We start from the raw sequence: 16898 nt of genomic DNA on the forward strand, positions 1-16898 counted from the left end.
TATCTTTTACTACTTCCCATATAGATTAGATCCATGTATGTCTCTCTTAGCATCCTCATTTGAGGACTCACTTGCTACCTTGGAATTCATATGCATGTAAAATCATTTAGTGATATAAGAGTCCACAAAATTGAAAGAATTGAAGGGGATGCATATTGGAGGGTTTAGAAGGAAGAAAGAAAGGAGAATGGGGAATCTTGTAATATGCTATCATCTCAATATTAAAAGAAATAGAGATAACAATAGGATAGTAGTTAAAGAAAGTGTCATGAAGGGCTGACTAATACTTTTTAATGATGTAGTTAGTAATCATTTGTTTCCAACCGAAAATATCAAAGTGCTAACTGTAGGTTATGCCACATATCAGAGAGGGAAGCAACAGCGGACAAATCTTGATATGTTTGGTTGTTCCTAGAAATGAATGATAAGATCCTATGGCTAAGCACAACACAGACCTTCGTTTTGATGTGTAAAGAAGTCAACTGGGCAGGGAGGGTCCTTGCTTTAGTAAATATAATCATATTTCCTAAACGCAGAGTCCCGTCCATTTGCACATTGTGCAGCTTTTATTTATTTATTTATTTATTTATTTATTTATTTATTTATTCTTTATTTATTAAAGATTTCTGCCTCCTCCCCGCAACCGCCTCCCATTTCCCTCCCCCTCCCCCAACCAAGAACCCCTCCCTCAACAGCCCAAAGAGCAGTCAGGGTTCCCTGCCCTGTGGGAAGTCCAAGGACCTCCCACCTCCTTCCAGGTCTAGTAAGGTAAGCATCCAAACTGCCTAGGCTCCCACAAAGCCAGTACGTGCAGTAGGATCAAAACCCAGTGCCATTGTTCTTCACTTCTCAGCAGTCCTCATTGTCTGCTATGTTCAGCAAGTCCGGTTTTATCCCATGTTTATTCAGACACAGTCCAGCTGGCCTTGGTGAGTACCCGATAGATCATCCCCATTATCTCAGTATGAGGGTGCACCCCTCGCGGTCCTGAGTTCCTTGTTCGTGCTCTCTCTCCTTCGGCTCCCCATTTGGACCTTAGGATTTCAGTCCAGTGCTCCAATGTGGGTCTCTGTCTCTGTCTCCTTTCATCGCCTGATAAAGGTTAATATCCAGGAGGATGACTATATGTTTTTCTTTGGGTTCTAGACTGTAAAAATCTAATCAACCCAATTATAAAATGGGGCGCTGAGATGAACAGAAAATTCTCAACAGAAGAAGTTCAAATGGCCAAAAGACACTTAAGGTCATGCTCAACTTCCTTAGCAATCAGGGAAATGCAAATCAAGACAACTTATAGATACCATCTTACACCTGTCAGAATGGCTAAAATCAAAAACACCAATGATATCCTTTGCTGGAGAGGTTTTGGAGTAAGGGGTACACTCATCCATTGCTGTTGGGAATGCAAACTTGTGCAACCACTTTGGAAAGCAGTGTGGCAGCTTCTCAGGAAATTCGGGATCAATCTATGCCTGGACCCAGCCATACCACTCTTGGGAATATACCCAAGAGATGCCCTATCATACAACAAAAGTATATGCTCAACTATGTTCATAGCAGCATTGTTTGTAATAGCCAGAACCTGGAAACAACCTAGATGCCCTTCAATGGAAGAATGGATGAAGAAAGTATGGAATATATACATATTAGAGTACTACTCAGCAGACAAAAACAATGACTTCTTGAATTTTGCATGCAAATGGACAGAAATAGAAAACACTATCCTGAGTGGGGTAAGCCAGACCCAAAAAGAGGAACATGGGATGTACTCACTCATAATTGGTTTCTAACCATAAATAAAGAACATTGAGCCTATAATTCATGATCCTAGAGAAGCTAAATGAGAAAGTGTACAGAATTTTGAACGCCATTATTTTTATAGACTGTTTCACTTGATTTGTTTTCTTTTGGTTAGTGATATCTGTATTTATTGCCAGTGGACATCTAGCAGCATCTTTTTCTATTATTTATACAGTTAAGCTTTGGTGATATCTCTTGTAGATCTATACAGTAGCCTTTAAATTCAGTGTACTGGAAGAATAAAATAGTCAAGACTTAAAGGTAGCACAGGATATATCAATACCCTTACAGGAAATCCTCGTCAAGTTTTTCCATCTTATCTTCTAACAGTGTGATTGCTTTGGCTCATATAGCCCAGGCTACACTTTAAAATTCATTTAACTGCACAGTGTTAGGCTTAGATTCAGAATGTATTTTAAAGTACGTGCCATGGTTTTAAATGAATCATATATGACATATGCACATGCATGGTGACTTTTACCCACAAGTATAGTTCTGGAGGCAAAATGATTACTTAAATTCTCTCACAGGGATAGATATTTCTTTCTGAGAGGAATGTTCAATTAATCATCCCAACAGAACCTGACCTTTAGCCTAACCTTATTAGTTTAGGGATATGAGATCATATGTCGTTCAGCAGGGTGAAGTGAACATACTGGACAGATGCAGGCTGTTGTGGTGCAGAAACATTGGTTGATTCCAGGAGACTCCCTCTAACTAACTGTATAAAAAGCTTTTCAGTTCAGTTCCTTCACAACCAAAACCCTTCTTTAATCTCCTGTGGAAGAGCAAAGGCAGGCACCACCATGGTAAAGTTTCTGCTGCTGGCTTTGGCATTTGGTCTGGCTCATTCTCAGGCTGAGGTAAATACATTTGATCTGTGCACAGGTTTGATGTTCTTCAACAGTTTATTTCTGTGGATGTGTGTGTCATTCAGTTTGTCCATGTGAGTACATATTCGTGATATAACCTTTCTGTCTTTTACTCAGTTACAATTTTCCAGCCAGATTTCTCAAAAATCAAACAAAGAAAATAAAAAAACAATGGGTTGAATTTGCAGAGCATAGGAGACCAAAATATGAGTAGCTCCAAAATGTCTCAAGTTCAAAATGTTATGTAAATTGAGTTATCATATTGTCCCGAGTTATTCTTCTTCCCCAGAAGCATAATTTTGAACTAATAAACAAACTATTATTGATTTATATTTCTCGTTAGCGTATGTATCCCAAAGATTGGAATCAGAGATAAAAGTACCAACTCAAATTCTAATGGCCTTTGTTGTTTGTTCAGCTTGAAGGAAAGTGGGTTACCACTGCCATCGCTGCTAACAATGTGGACAAGATAGAGGCAAGAGGACCACTGAGACTCTATGTTCGTGAAATTACTTGTTCTGAGGCATGTAGTAAAATGGAAGTCACATTTTATGTGAAGTAAGCAAATTGTCAACGGTGTAACCTGAGCAGACTGCTTACGTTTCACAGATTTTTCTATTGTTAAGCTTATAGGAGAATGTTCTGTTTCTGGTGATGAAACTGAAAGTCTCATCTTCAGAAATGCGATTTTGTTATTTCATGATGGGTTAGCTCTGGAGACCACATGAAAGTAAGAATCTGTCTCCAATTCTATGAGTTTTTCGTGAGAAATTCTTCTGGCTGGAGGCCTGTGGTTGAATTTTATGCTCTAATATTAAAATCAGGAGATTCTAAGGATCTCAGTTCTAGTTAACCAAAAGGTAGGTGTGAGCATTTGGGTCAAAGTCATGCATGTTATATTATTCAGGCATAGGTGTCATAAAAATATTCTTCCACAAACAGGTCAGAAAAATCTAATTTGCAAATCCATGTCTGGTATGGGAAATACTTCTCTCTATGTGTTGTTTTTATTAGTTAATGGATAAAGAATCTACCTTGGCCTGTGATAGGGCAGAGTATAGCTAGGCGGGGAAAAACTAAACTGAATGCTGGGAGAAAGAAGCCGGAGTCAAAGAGATGTCATGTAGCCGCCAGAGGGAATAGACATGAGTTCCCAGCAGGAACTTTGCCAGTAGGCCACGAGCCTCATGGAAAATATAAAATAATGGAATTTGGTTAATTATAGATGAAAAAACTAGTAAGCAGTATGCTTAAGTGATTGGCCAAGTGGTGATTTAAATGATACAGTTTCTGTGTGATTATTTTGGGTCTGAACTGCCAGAAACATGTCTGTGATGCTCTAGTTTCAAAATTTTTCTTTCTGACATTTGGATGACAATGTTCAATGGAAAAGTGCTTAACACTGTAAGAACTTAAAATGTTTGTAACCATTATTTTCTTCTAGCCACAGTTGTTGTTTTAGGTTAGACATAAACGCATTTAAAACATATTCATAAAATCCTGTGTACATATTATTATTGGACTAGTAAAAGAGAATTAACATATTGAAAATTATACTCAGTGAATAGTGAAATTTGGATAAGGAATAAAATAGCCTTCATAACACGTGGGAAATTGTTACAAATAAAGTAATTCATATGTATGATTACAAACAGGATAATATTTTCTAAACAAAAATTATGAAAAGTGAGGTAAACAGAGTTTCATCTCTTCTAGCTCTGAACACTGTTCATAGATATTAAAGTATCTCAAGTTCTGTAAATCTTGAAGATATTTAATATGAATTCAAAGGATAAATACAATAAACCATGATTCCTCTGTTTGATTTTCAGTGCGAATAACCAATGTTCACAGACCCAAATCACTGGGTATAGGCAAGACGATGGCAACTGCAGAACCCAGTGTAAGTATGGGATCTTGGCACTTCCTCTATGAACAAAAGCATTGTGGGTGAACGCATACATGCTGACACTTCAGCCACGGATAGATACATGGACCTAGAACAATTTTGGTTACTGGGAATGTTATCAGTCCTTCCAAACAATGGAGATATGATATGAAGTCAGAGTACATTGTAGGTCATCTAAAGTTTACATGGAGAAGAACACGATTAACTAACGACATGAGTGATGCTAACAAAACATTTCCAAATAGTTTCCTGCATGAAAATTTACTTCTAAACTATATTCAGTGTCTTTCCTTTCATACAGTATTTTGGTTTGTTATTGGACAGGACTGCCACTCACTGTTAGGTCTCAGTGGCCTCAAACATCTTTGCAAACTTCATGATTCAGTCTATCAAGTACTTATATTACAGGGATTATCTATCATACTAGATTTATAGAGAATTTGAATTAACAATGCTATAAGAAAGTTTCCCTTTCTTACATTTTGTATAAATCATAACATTTAGATCACTGGATGATAAAATTGACTTTTGAAAAGCAGTTAGGGGGAAATCTGTTTAATAATTTCAAACTTACTACCCCAATTTTGAAAAAAATTGCTAAAATAATATCAACACTATTCAACTGAATTGTACACAGCATAACTTTTGGGTTGAATTTAAGTAAAGAGAAGGCATATTCTTACTGCAAAAATAATGCTTTTCTAACCTTACATGGATATTAAAAACCAGTCCTGTAACAGAAAATGACCAGATCCTAAAATCCATTTATTTTCCTGTGAACCATTTAATCATTTAAGTAGTATCTGTAAGTGGAAATATCATAGACACACACACACACACACAAAACACACACACACACACACACACCAGAAAGAGAGTTTTCATCTTACAAGATGAAAACTTTTGTGTATATTTCTAATGAGTAAGTCTTTTTTGCGTATGTATCACTTGCCCACCAGAAATTATTATGGAATGACACCAAAGTTTTACACTTTCAGGAAAATGACAAGGGGCCTTTTGGATCTGATTGAAAATGGGAAGAATTACCCAACAGAGTGAACCCACAGGTCTTGACACAGGAATTCAGAGAAAAAGGAAAGTGTCTGTACCTAGGATTCACTACCAGGTTTAAAGAGTAAGAATGATTGGTTACCACATTATGATAGGATATGTAAAATGAATGACTACAAGAATACCTTTACCCACGTGTATCATATGATAGTGAATCAGAGATAATGACGAGTCAGGGTCAATATTAATGTTTATTTAACAAGTAAAATCAAACAAATAGAAAAATGAATGACACTGAGTTTTGAAATGTGTCTGTTATTGCAGTTGAAGGTGATAATGTATTTAAACCTGTGATTGCAACAGAAGACAACATTGTCTTTTCCAGTGAGATTGTGGATAAAGCCGGCCGGACAACAAACTTGATTTTTGTTGTTGGTAAGAATGGTAGTGGTTTTCCTGAAATAGTAAAAAAATTATGACCCTGTAAATTAGGATTAAGTCAGATTCACCCACCAAATACAGTCTCCTGTTATTTCCAAACTCTTGTCAACTAAATAACAGTCCATTTGTTTTGTGAACCTACTTTTACATTATACTGTAATTCAAGTAGCGTGGTCATTGAAGACTAGGTACAATGGTGGGGTGAGGGGTATTGGAAGAGTTTGTGTACCTGTTTCCTCACTGGAAAGAATAGAGTAAAATAGAGTATTTTCCCACAATTCAGACCATTTTGAGTGTCATTTGTTCAAGTGCATTCTAAATTAAAACATGAAATCTAAAGTATAGATTTGGTAGAAAAGTGAAGCTTCCATTCATAGGCATCCATGACTCTCTAGTGTTATGTTTCAGAAAATGGATAGGATTGAGATGAATGAATTTTCTAGAGAGGATTTTATTTTTAATTTTTTGATGCATCATGAAACCCTGAAAAGTGATGTCATACCATCATTTAGATATTTTTAAATGTGTCCATGGAACTTTCAAAAATTATTGTTGCCTGTATTGACTCACCCAGGGTAGTTGAATTTAGAGCAGTTTGTATTTTTACTGTATGTAGTGGTGGGATACTAAGAACGCAATGTAAATTCTCCGGAATTCTACTGATCATGTCTCTGCCATGGCATTCATGCAATGTAGGAAAAGGTCAACCTTTGACTCCTGAACAACATGAAAAACTTGAGGCATATGCTAAGGAAAGTAGCATTCCACCAGAAAACATTCGAGATGTTCTTGCTACAGGTAACCTTAATGAATATTTTTGTCCATAGCATTTATAAATAAATACATACACACATACGTATAACAATGGATATTCATAAATACATGTATGTATATCTACATACTGAGTCTGTATCTCTATGTATCTGTTTATGTGTTGATGTATCTATTATTCTATGTATCTATCTATCTACCTACTTATCTACTCAGTAAGATCTCTGAATCATGTTATATCTAGCTATATGTTATCTTTCAGTTGTTCTTTCCAGCAACATCCCCTGGGGAGCTGTTCTCATATTCTTATGAGATCAGTTCTGTTAATCCTTACTCCATTCCACTTCTTTTATAGATACTTGTCCTAAATAATGATCTTCTGTAGGTGAGTAGAAACAGAAGCCATGTCTAATCACCTTGATATTGAATGGATTTGTGCTTATTATTAAAATAAAAATGGAGATAAGTACATGACCAAGGGAAATAATGAATGCAAAATAAAGACAGGTTATTGTTTGTCTTTTAAAACTGAGAATCTTACTTGACAAAAATGAAGGATAGCATATGTTTATTTATTAAGCAGTTTGAAGGACATTTATTTGTAATTGCTAATACTTTCAGTATCGAAGAATATTCCATCATTAAAAGTGTGTCTTGACATTTGAGAAATCCAACTTTACTTATGATTGTGGCATATGATTGGTCACAGACATCATACAAGCAGGTTGATCTTTTCAATTAATTCATTTAAACCTCTCAATATAAACTGTCATGTAAGATTAAAGAGTTTCATTATTTCCTGTCAACAGTGCTCCTATAGAATTCAAAGCACAAGATATTGGTTATTTCTAGGGAAGAAACTGCTCATGGGCAATCCCTTCTCTATACTCTATATTGTTATATTTAATTTTGTATTCATATATTCTCAAGGTTGCAAACTTTCCTGTCTGATCAATCATGTTTTAATATTTGCTTTCATGTCTGCAGTGATGACAGTAGGATGAGAATTATACATCATGTCTCCTTTACCATGGAACTAGCATTACATACAAGTCCCCATTTCTTTCTGAATAAATTTCCCCTTGACTGTGAATTCAAGATACCACCATCCAAAGTCCTGACTTACCTTTCCTTTCTCTTCTTATGATCTATGAGCTGTTACTTTTTGAATGATTAAATAAAATGTTTCAAGAAGCAATGAGGACCTTGTGAAAAGGATTTCATTTAAAAACCACATAAACATTCACTAAGCTAATTAAAATCACCACGCTGCTGTAAGAAATGATATCTGTATAACTAGAACTTATTGTAATAATTGAAAACTTTACAATTCCTGGAGAGGCATGGGCAAGAACTCTGCCGAAGTAAATTGTGTGTTGTGGTCTTATTTACCTTCAGCTGAAAAATTGTCATTTGCAGATGAATGGTCCTAACTCTTTAAAAGATTTCAAGCAGCAAAATCTTTGATCTGCCTTCATGTTACACATTATTTAAAAAAAGGGTAAAATGTTTTCAATAGTTCATATGAGCAGATTATCTCTCGTTAAATGACTTCAGTGAGTAAGCAAATGAATCAAGATATTCTTAAATAATGTACATATGAAGAGTCATTCTCACTTGAAGAATACATTCCTGAGAATTATATTCCATATATCACAATCCCTATAAATATTCATATATTTCTTACAATTTTCTGTTTGTGATACAATGATTCCTTAGAATATAGTTAGCTCTCAGAATAGAAACGGCAATGGAATTTTCTTTGAGGGCTTTAAACAAGGAAAAAGAAAAGATATTAGACAGTGACACTACATCCAGTCTCTCATCTAAAGATATACCCAAGTCAAAGTACATTCAATATTCATAGGCAACAGATATGAATTAGAAAGAATGAAATAGTTTCTTGTTGAATAAAACCTGTTATTTAACCTTTCTTGTGTGTCTTGTAAAACAAAGTGATGTCGGAACAAATACTGGACTAATGTTTAATAAAAGTTCAGTATATCCAATGCACATTTACATCACTTCACCCAAATCTCAAAATAATTACTACTATACCTCTGCCCCATCTCTTCTTCCAATTTTTCCAAGTTCGTCATGAATATTCGTAATTATTTAAAAGTATGTGTGAATGTGTGTGTGTGTCTGCCTGTGTGTGTATTTAAAGAGAGGAGATCGATAGAGAAATTTATAGCCCATCTGAGTCCATTTAGTGTTTCTAATAAGGATTCATGTCTAGTGCTAGACCCTTGGTCTTCAATTACTTACAACTTATGAGTGGTCTCATTTTAGAGGTAAAAGAACATGGCTACTACTTTTACTGTCAGAAGTTGATTTCAATGTTGCCAAGCTTTCAAATGGCATGGAAGTTCTTAACATCACCATTCACATCGTGATAACATAGCTAGTTTGCACAATCTGAGAGGTAACTCAGAGGTGATTAGTTGAACTTGCATTCCGAGCTTGGTTCCATAAACATGTCCAAATATTGTTGATTTCATCAACCAGTGTAATTTCTATGTGCATTCTGAATGGTAATTTCTTAATCAAGACTTTAGAGATGATTTAAATATCAATCTTAGTTTGTAGTACTCTCATGTTGACCAAGATAATCTTCCTTCATCAATTTGTAGAGTGTATTATTATTTGTGCAGATATTTTCTTTTTTCTTTTTTTTTGTAATGAACAGTCATGGCCATGTTTATTGAGGCGTAATTGAAAAATTTTTCTTGGAATTATACAAAGTAGTCCTAACATCTGCATATTTTCTTTTACTTTTTTTTGAGAGCACTATGGTAAGTGTAATTTTATTTATTTATTTATTTATTTATTTATTTATTTATTTATATTCTTTTTTAATTAAAATTTCCACCTGCTCCCCATTTCCCATTTTCCTCCCCCTCCTCCCACATATTGCCCCTTCCCCCCACTCCCCTCCCCATTTCCCCACTCCTCTTCTCCTCCCCCCCCACTCCATTCCCCCTCCCTGTCAATACTGAAGAGCAGTCCAAATTCCCTGCCCTGGGGGAAGACCAGGGTCCTCCCACTTCTGTCTAGGTCCAGGAAGGTGAGCATCCAAACAGGCTAAGCTCCCACAAAGCCAGTTCATGTATTAGGATCGAAACCTAGTGCCATTGTCCTTTGCTTCTCATCAGCCTTCATTGTCTGCCATGTTCAGAGAGTCCAGTTTCAACTCATGCTTATTCAGTCCCAGTCCAGCTAAACTTGGTGGGCTCCCAATAGATCAGTTCCACTGTCACAGTGGGTGGGTGCACCCCTCGTGGTCCTGACTTCCTTGCTCATGTTCTCCCTCCTTCTGCTCCTCATTTGAACCTTAAGAGCTCGGACCATTGCTCCAAATTGGGTCTCTGTCTCTATCTCGATCCATCACCAGATGAAGGTTCTAAGGTGGTATGCAAGATATTCATCAGTATAGGATAGGGTCATTTCAGGTTCCCTCTCCTCAGTTGCCCAAGGTACCAGCTGGGGACATCTCCCTGGACACCTGCGAACCCCTCTAGAGTCAAGTCTCTTGCCAACCCTAAGATGGCTCCCTTAGTTAGGATATATACTTCGCTGCTCCCGTATCCACCCTTCCTATATCCCAACCATCCCAATCCCCCGAGCTCCTCCCATCCTCCCCTTCTCATGTTTCTCATCCCATTTCCCATTTGCCCCATGCCACCTCACCCGCAAGTTCCCAGTTTTTGCCCTGCAATCTTGTCTACTTCCCCTCTCCAGGCAGATGACTATACGTTTTTCTTTGGGTTCACTTTCTTATTTAGCTTCTCTAGGATCACAAATTATATGCTCAATGTCCTTTATTTATGGCTAGAAACCAATTATGAGTGAGTACATCCCATGTTCCTCTTTTTGGGTCTGGGATACCTCACTCAGGATAGTGTTTTCTATTTCCATGCATTTGCATGCAAAATTCGAGAAGTCATTGTTTTTCACTGCTGAGTAGTACTCTAATATGTATATATTCCACATTTTCTTCATCCATTCCTCCATTGAAGGGCATTTAGGTTGTTTCCAGGTTCTGGCTATTACAAATACTGCTGCTATGAACATAGTTGAACAGATACTTTTGGCATATGATAGGGCATCTCTTGGGTATATTCCCAACAGTGGTATTACTGGATCTTGTGGTAGGTTGATCCCAAATTTCCTGAGAAATCGCCACTCTGATTTCCAAAGTGGTTGCACAAGTTTGCATTCCTACCCGCAATGGCTGAGTGTGCCCCTTACTCCACAACCTCTCCAGCAAAGGCTATCATTGGTATTTTTGATTTTAGCCATTCTGACAGGTGTAAGATGATATCTCAAAGTTGTTTTAATTTGCATTTCCCTTATTGCTAAAGAGGTTGAGCATGACCTTAAATGTCTTTTGGCCATTTGAACTTCTGTTGAGAATTCTCTGTTCAGTTCAGTGCCCCATTTTTTTAATTTTAAAGTCTAGTTTCTTGAGTTCTTTATATATTTTGGAGATCAGACCTTTGTCTGTTGCAGGGTTGGTGAAGATCTTCTCCCAGTCAGTGGGTTGCCACTTTGTCTTAGTGGCAGTGTCTTTTGCTTTACAGAAGCTTCTCAGTTTCAGGAGGTCCCATTTATTCAATGTTGTCCTTAATGTCTGTGCTGCTGGGGACATACATAGGAAGTGATCTCCTATACCCATATGTGGTACAGTACTTCCCACTTTTTCTTCTACCAGGTTCAGTGTGTTCAAACTGATATTGAGGTCTTTAATTCATTTGGACTTGAGTTTTGTGCATGGCGATAGATATGGATCTATTTTTATTCTTCTACAGGTTGACAACCAGTTGTTTCAGCACCATTTGTTGAAGATGCTCTCTTTTTTCCATTGAATACTTTTTGATCCTTTATCAAAAATCAGGTGTTCATATGTTTGTGGGTTAAAATCAGGGTCTTCTACTCGGTTCCATTGATCGACTTCTCTGTTTTTATGCCAATACCAAGCTGTTTTCAATACTGAAGCTCTGTAATAGAGTTTGAAGTCAGGGAAGGTAATGCCTCCAGACGATCCTTTATTATATAAGATTCTTTTGGCTATCCTGGGTTTTTTGTTTTTCCATATAAAGTTGATTAATGTCCTGTCAAGATTTGTGAAGAATTTTGATGGGAATTTAATAGGGATTCCATTGAATCTATAAATTGCCCTTGGTAGAATTGCCATTTTTACTATGTTGGTCCTCCCAATCAAAGAGCCATGGAGATCCTTCCATTTTCTGGTATCCCCCTCAATTTCTTTCTTCAATGACTTAAAGTTCTTGTCAAATAGATCTTTCACTTCCTTGGTTAGAGTTACCCCAAGATATTTTATGGTATTTGTGGCTATCGTGAAGAGTGATGCTTGTCTGATTTCACTCTCCGCTTCCTTATCCTTTGTGTATAGGAGGGCAACTGATTTTTTGGAATTGATCTTGCATCCTGCGATGCTACTAAAGGTGTTTATTAGCTGTAGGAGTTCTTTGCTGGTGTTTTTGGGGTTGCTTATGTACACTATCATATCGTCTGCAAATAATGAAATTTTAACTTCTTCCTTTCCAATTTGAATCCATTTGATCCCCTTATGTTGTCTTATTGCTATCGCTAGAATTTCAAAGCACTATATTAAAGAGGTATGGAGATAGTGGACAGCCTTGTCGAGTTCCTGATTTTAGTGGAATAACTTTGAGTTTCTCTCCATTTAATTTGATGTTAGCAGTCGGCTTGGAATAAATAGCTTTTATTATATTTAGGTACGACCCTTGTATCCCTAATCTCTCTAAGACCTTTATCATAAAGGGATGTTGAATTTTGTCAAATGCTTTTTCAGCATCTAATGAAATGATCATATGGTTTTTTTCTTTCAGTTTATTTATATGATGGATTACATTGATAGATTTATGTATGTTGAACCAGCCCTGCATCTCTGGGATGAAGCCTACTTGATCATAAAGGATAATTTTTCTAATGTGTTCTTGGATTCGGTTTGCCAGTATTTTATTGAGGATTTTCATGTCGATGTTCACCAGTGAGATTGGCCTGTAGTTCTCTTTCTTGGTTATGTCTTTGTGTGGTTTTGGTATCAGAGTAACTGCAGCTTCATAAAAGGAATTTGGCAGTGACTTCTCTGTTCCTTTATTGTGAAATACGTTAAGGAGTATAGGTATTAGGTCTTCTTGGAAGTTCTGGTAGAATTCTGCATTGAAGCCCTCTGGACCTGGGCTTTTTTTGGTAGGGAGGTTTTTTATAACATCTTCTATTTCTTTGTGACTAACAGGTCTATTTAGATTGTTCACCTGGTCCTGGTTTAGATAAGTATATTGTACTTATCTAAAAAAGTATCCATTTCTTTTACATTTTCCAATTTTGTGGCATACAGGCTGTTGTAGTAAGATCTAATGATTCTCTGAATTTCCTCTGTGTCTGTGGTTATGTCTCCCTTTTCATTTCTGATCTTGTTAATTTGCATATTCTCTCTCCGCCATTTGATTAGTTTGGATAGGGGTTGATCAATCTTGTCGATTTTCTCCTAGAACCAGCTTTTTGTTTCATTGATTCTCCAATGTGTGCTTTCTCCATTTTCTTTAAGGGGGCACTTAATGTTATGAACTTTCCTCTTAGCACTGGTTTCATAGTGTCCCATAGATTTGAGTATGTTGAGTCTTCGTTTTCATTGAATTCAAGAAGGACTTTAATTTCTTTCTTTATTTCTTCCTTGATCCAGGTGTGGTTCAGTAGTTGAACCATGAGTTCGTAGGCTTTCTGGGGGTAGCATTGTTGTTGAATTCTAACTTTAATCCATGGTGATCTGATAAGACTCAGGTGGTTACTAATATTTTTTTGTAACTGTGTAAGTTTGCTTTGTTACCAAGTATGTGGTCTATTTTCGAGAAGGTTCCATGAGCTGCAGAGAAGAAGGTATATTCTTTCCTATTTGGGTGGAATGTTTTATAGATGTCTGTTAAGTCCATTTGATTCATTACCTCCATTAATCCTCTTATTTCTCTGCTAGGTTTCTGTCTGATTGACCTGTCCATTGGTGAGAGAGGAGTGTTGAAATTTCCTACTATTGGTGGGTGTGGTTTGATGACTGCCTTGAGTATTAGTAATGTTTCTTTTACATAAGTGGGTGCTTTTATATTAGGGACGTAGATATTCAGGATTGAGACTTCATCCTGATAAATTGTTCCTGTTATGAGTAAAAAAATGTCCCTCTCCATCTCTTCTGATTGATTTTAGTTTGAAGTCAACTTTGTTAGAAATTAGTATGGCCACACCTGCTTGTTTCTTAGGTCCATTTGCTTGATAAACCTTTTTCCAGCCCTTTACTCTGAGTAGATGTCTGTCTTTGTGGTTGAGGTGTGTTTCTTGTAAACAGCAGAATGTTGGATCCTGTTTTTGTATCCAATCTCTTAGTCTGTGCCTCTTTATAAGTGAGTTGAGTCCATTGATATTAAATGATATTAATGACCAGTGGTTGTTAACTCCGGTCGTTTTTTCTTTCTTTCTTTCTTTTTCTTTCTTTCTTTCTTTCTTTCTTTCTTTCTTTCTTTCCTTCTTTCTTTCTTTCTTTCTTTCTTTCTTTTTTTGTAATAGAGTTTGCGTGTGTCCCTTCTTCAACTTGTGCTGGTGAAGGGTCATTAGAAGTCTGAGTTATTGTGGGCATTGTTGGAATCCTTGGGTTGTGATTTTCCTTCAATTACTTTCTGTAAGGCTGGATTTGTAAAAATATGGAACGCTTCACGAATTTGCGTGTCATCCTTGCACAGGGGCCATGCTAATCTTCTCTGTATCGTTCCAATTTTAGTATATGTGCTGCTGAAGCGAGTACTGCAGATATCTTCTTATAATAGCAATAAAGCTCCCAAAGCTGTCAGTTTCGCAAGTTAGGAATGCCAGGTGGTGGTGGCACACACCTTTAATCCCAGCACTAGGGAGGCAGAGGCAGGAGGATCTCTGTGAGTTTGAGGCCAGCCGGGTCTTCAAAGGCCAGTTCCAGGACAGTAAGCAAAAGCTACGGAGAAACCCTGTCTCGAAAATAAAAAAAAAAAAAAATTCCAGGAATTCTCATTTCTCTGTGTTCTCAGCAAAATAAACATCAAGAAAGCAAATGACTCCATTCCAAACCTGGATTTTATATCTAAAAAGCATGTTCTCAGAAAGTGAAACACAAATGTCTGAGATACACTTAAAAGTGTTCAATATTCTTCACCATTAGGGAAATAAAATTAAAACTATTTAGATATTTTGTCTTACTACTGTCAGCATGGCCTAGATCAATAAAAGAAATGATGCATGGAAAAGGTTGCACTTGGTCCTGGTTGGTGGAAGTGAAAACTGATTCAGCTGCTGTCAAAATCAATGACGAGTATCCTAAAGATGACATCAGTCTTACCACAAGTCCTTCAAGGAAGAATTACAACCCAACTATCTTGACATTTTTTTTTTCAGGAATCCACACAGATGACCCCAGCTAAGAATCTAAGCAATAGTGGAGAGGTTACTTTGCTGTGAGACAATGGTCTTCTACTCTGTAAATATTTATCAGTTATATTGCTATCATAAAATGCTGATTGGCCAATACCCAGGCAGGAAGCATAGGGGGGGCAGCCAAGTAGGAAGTAGAGGAGGGGAAATGAGAACAGGAGAATTCTGGGAAGAGGTAGACTCAGTCTTCAGCTGGCACCCAGATGCAGAGAAAGAAAGGTGAGAATGCTTCCTGATAACAGGTTCCAAACCACATAATTATACAGACATTAATTATAGGCCAATATAAGTTATAAGAGTTAGTAAGAAGCCTGAGCTAATAGGAAGCCAGTGAATGTTAATGTACATCTCTCTGTGTTTTTTTTTTTTGGGGGGGGGGGTACTGAAAGGCTATGGGACCAGGCAGGACAGAAACCTCTGTCAACAGTACCTGAACTTGCCTTCCCCTCTAATCAGATTGATGACTATCTTAATTGTCATCATAGAGCCTTCATCAGCACCTGATGGAAACGGATGAATAGATCTACAGCTAAGCACTGGCATGAACTCCTGAAGTCCAGACATAGAGATGGAGGAGTGATATTCTGAGCAAATGGGCCAAGTCTATGATGGGGAAACCCACAGATAGAGCTGACCTGAGCATGTAGGAGTTCATTGACTCTATACTTACAAGCTGAGGAACCTACATAAGAACAAACTAGGCCCAATGAATGTGGGTGACAGCTGTGTGGCTTGGGCAATTTGTGGGCCACTAGAAGTGGAACCAGTATTTATCCTCATGCATAAACTGGCTCCTTAAAGCCCATTTCCTATGAATCGTTAGCTTGCTCAACCAGGTATAGCGAAGAGGGCCTTGATCCTGCCTCAAATGATGTGACAAACTTTGTTGACTCCCCATGTACGGCATCACCCTCTCTGAAAAGTGGATGGGGGTAGAGAGAAGATGGGGCAAATGGAAGGATGGGAGGGAGAAGAAACTGTGATTGGAGTTTAAGATAAGATTATTTTAAAAATAAAATAAAATAAATAATTAAACTCCAGTCTTACTTGCGAGGGTAGAACTTTTCCCAACTGAGCCATTGCCCTAGCCCATGTGGATGTAAGATTTTATTAGCAATGACACAAAAAAAACATAGAATGTAAAGAATCACCTCCAAATATGTTATATATAGCCAGTGTTAATTTAATCCCCATCAAAGAACACACACGCACGTGCACACACACACAGAGGCATGCATTCATGTATGCATATGAACATTCATGCACATATAGAAAAACATAACTGGAATCATAGTGTTAAAAAACCTTAATAAAATACTAGAAAATGAATATAAACCCATATTAAGGGGATTGTTCACAATGATTAAGATGGATTTATTCCAGGGATACAGGCTTAGTTTATAACACATAGTTCTATAAATATACTAATCATACAATGTAATTAAGGCAAGAAAGCACATGGTTAATTCAATACATGAAGAAAAAACAGTGATAAAATATATCATACTTTCAAGATAAAATTCCCAGGGAGAGTCGAAATGGAGGAAATATACTTCAAAATATTAAAGGCTATCTCTGAGAAACATACTTCAAAAACC

General features: G+C 37.0%; 1 protein-coding gene and 1 non-coding gene across 2 annotated transcripts in view; one reads left to right on the forward strand and one right to left on the reverse strand.

The window, feature by feature from the left end:
• Positions 1 to 2606: 2606 nt before the first annotated feature.
• The window catches only part of LOC130868358 (odorant-binding protein-like), a 135122-nt gene continuing 120830 nt past the window's right edge, over positions 2607 to 16898 (forward strand). The window contains exons 1-5 of the mRNA XM_057760609.1: positions 2607 to 2663; positions 3091 to 3230; positions 4505 to 4575; positions 5917 to 6027; positions 6730 to 6831. Coding sequence (XP_057616592.1) covers positions 2607 to 2663; positions 3091 to 3230; positions 4505 to 4575; positions 5917 to 6027; positions 6730 to 6831 — 481 coding nt within the window. The remainder of the gene's footprint in view (positions 2664 to 3090; positions 3231 to 4504; positions 4576 to 5916; positions 6028 to 6729; positions 6832 to 16898) is intronic.
• On the reverse strand, positions 14538 to 14644 carry LOC130868772 (U6 spliceosomal RNA). Its single transcript, XR_009056574.1, has one exon. It is a non-coding gene; the product is annotated as a U6 spliceosomal RNA (small nuclear RNA).

This window comes from Chionomys nivalis, chromosome X (assembly GCF_950005125.1).
Source record: "Chionomys nivalis chromosome X, mChiNiv1.1, whole genome shotgun sequence".
NCBI lineage: Eukaryota > Metazoa > Chordata > Mammalia > Rodentia > Cricetidae > Chionomys > Chionomys nivalis.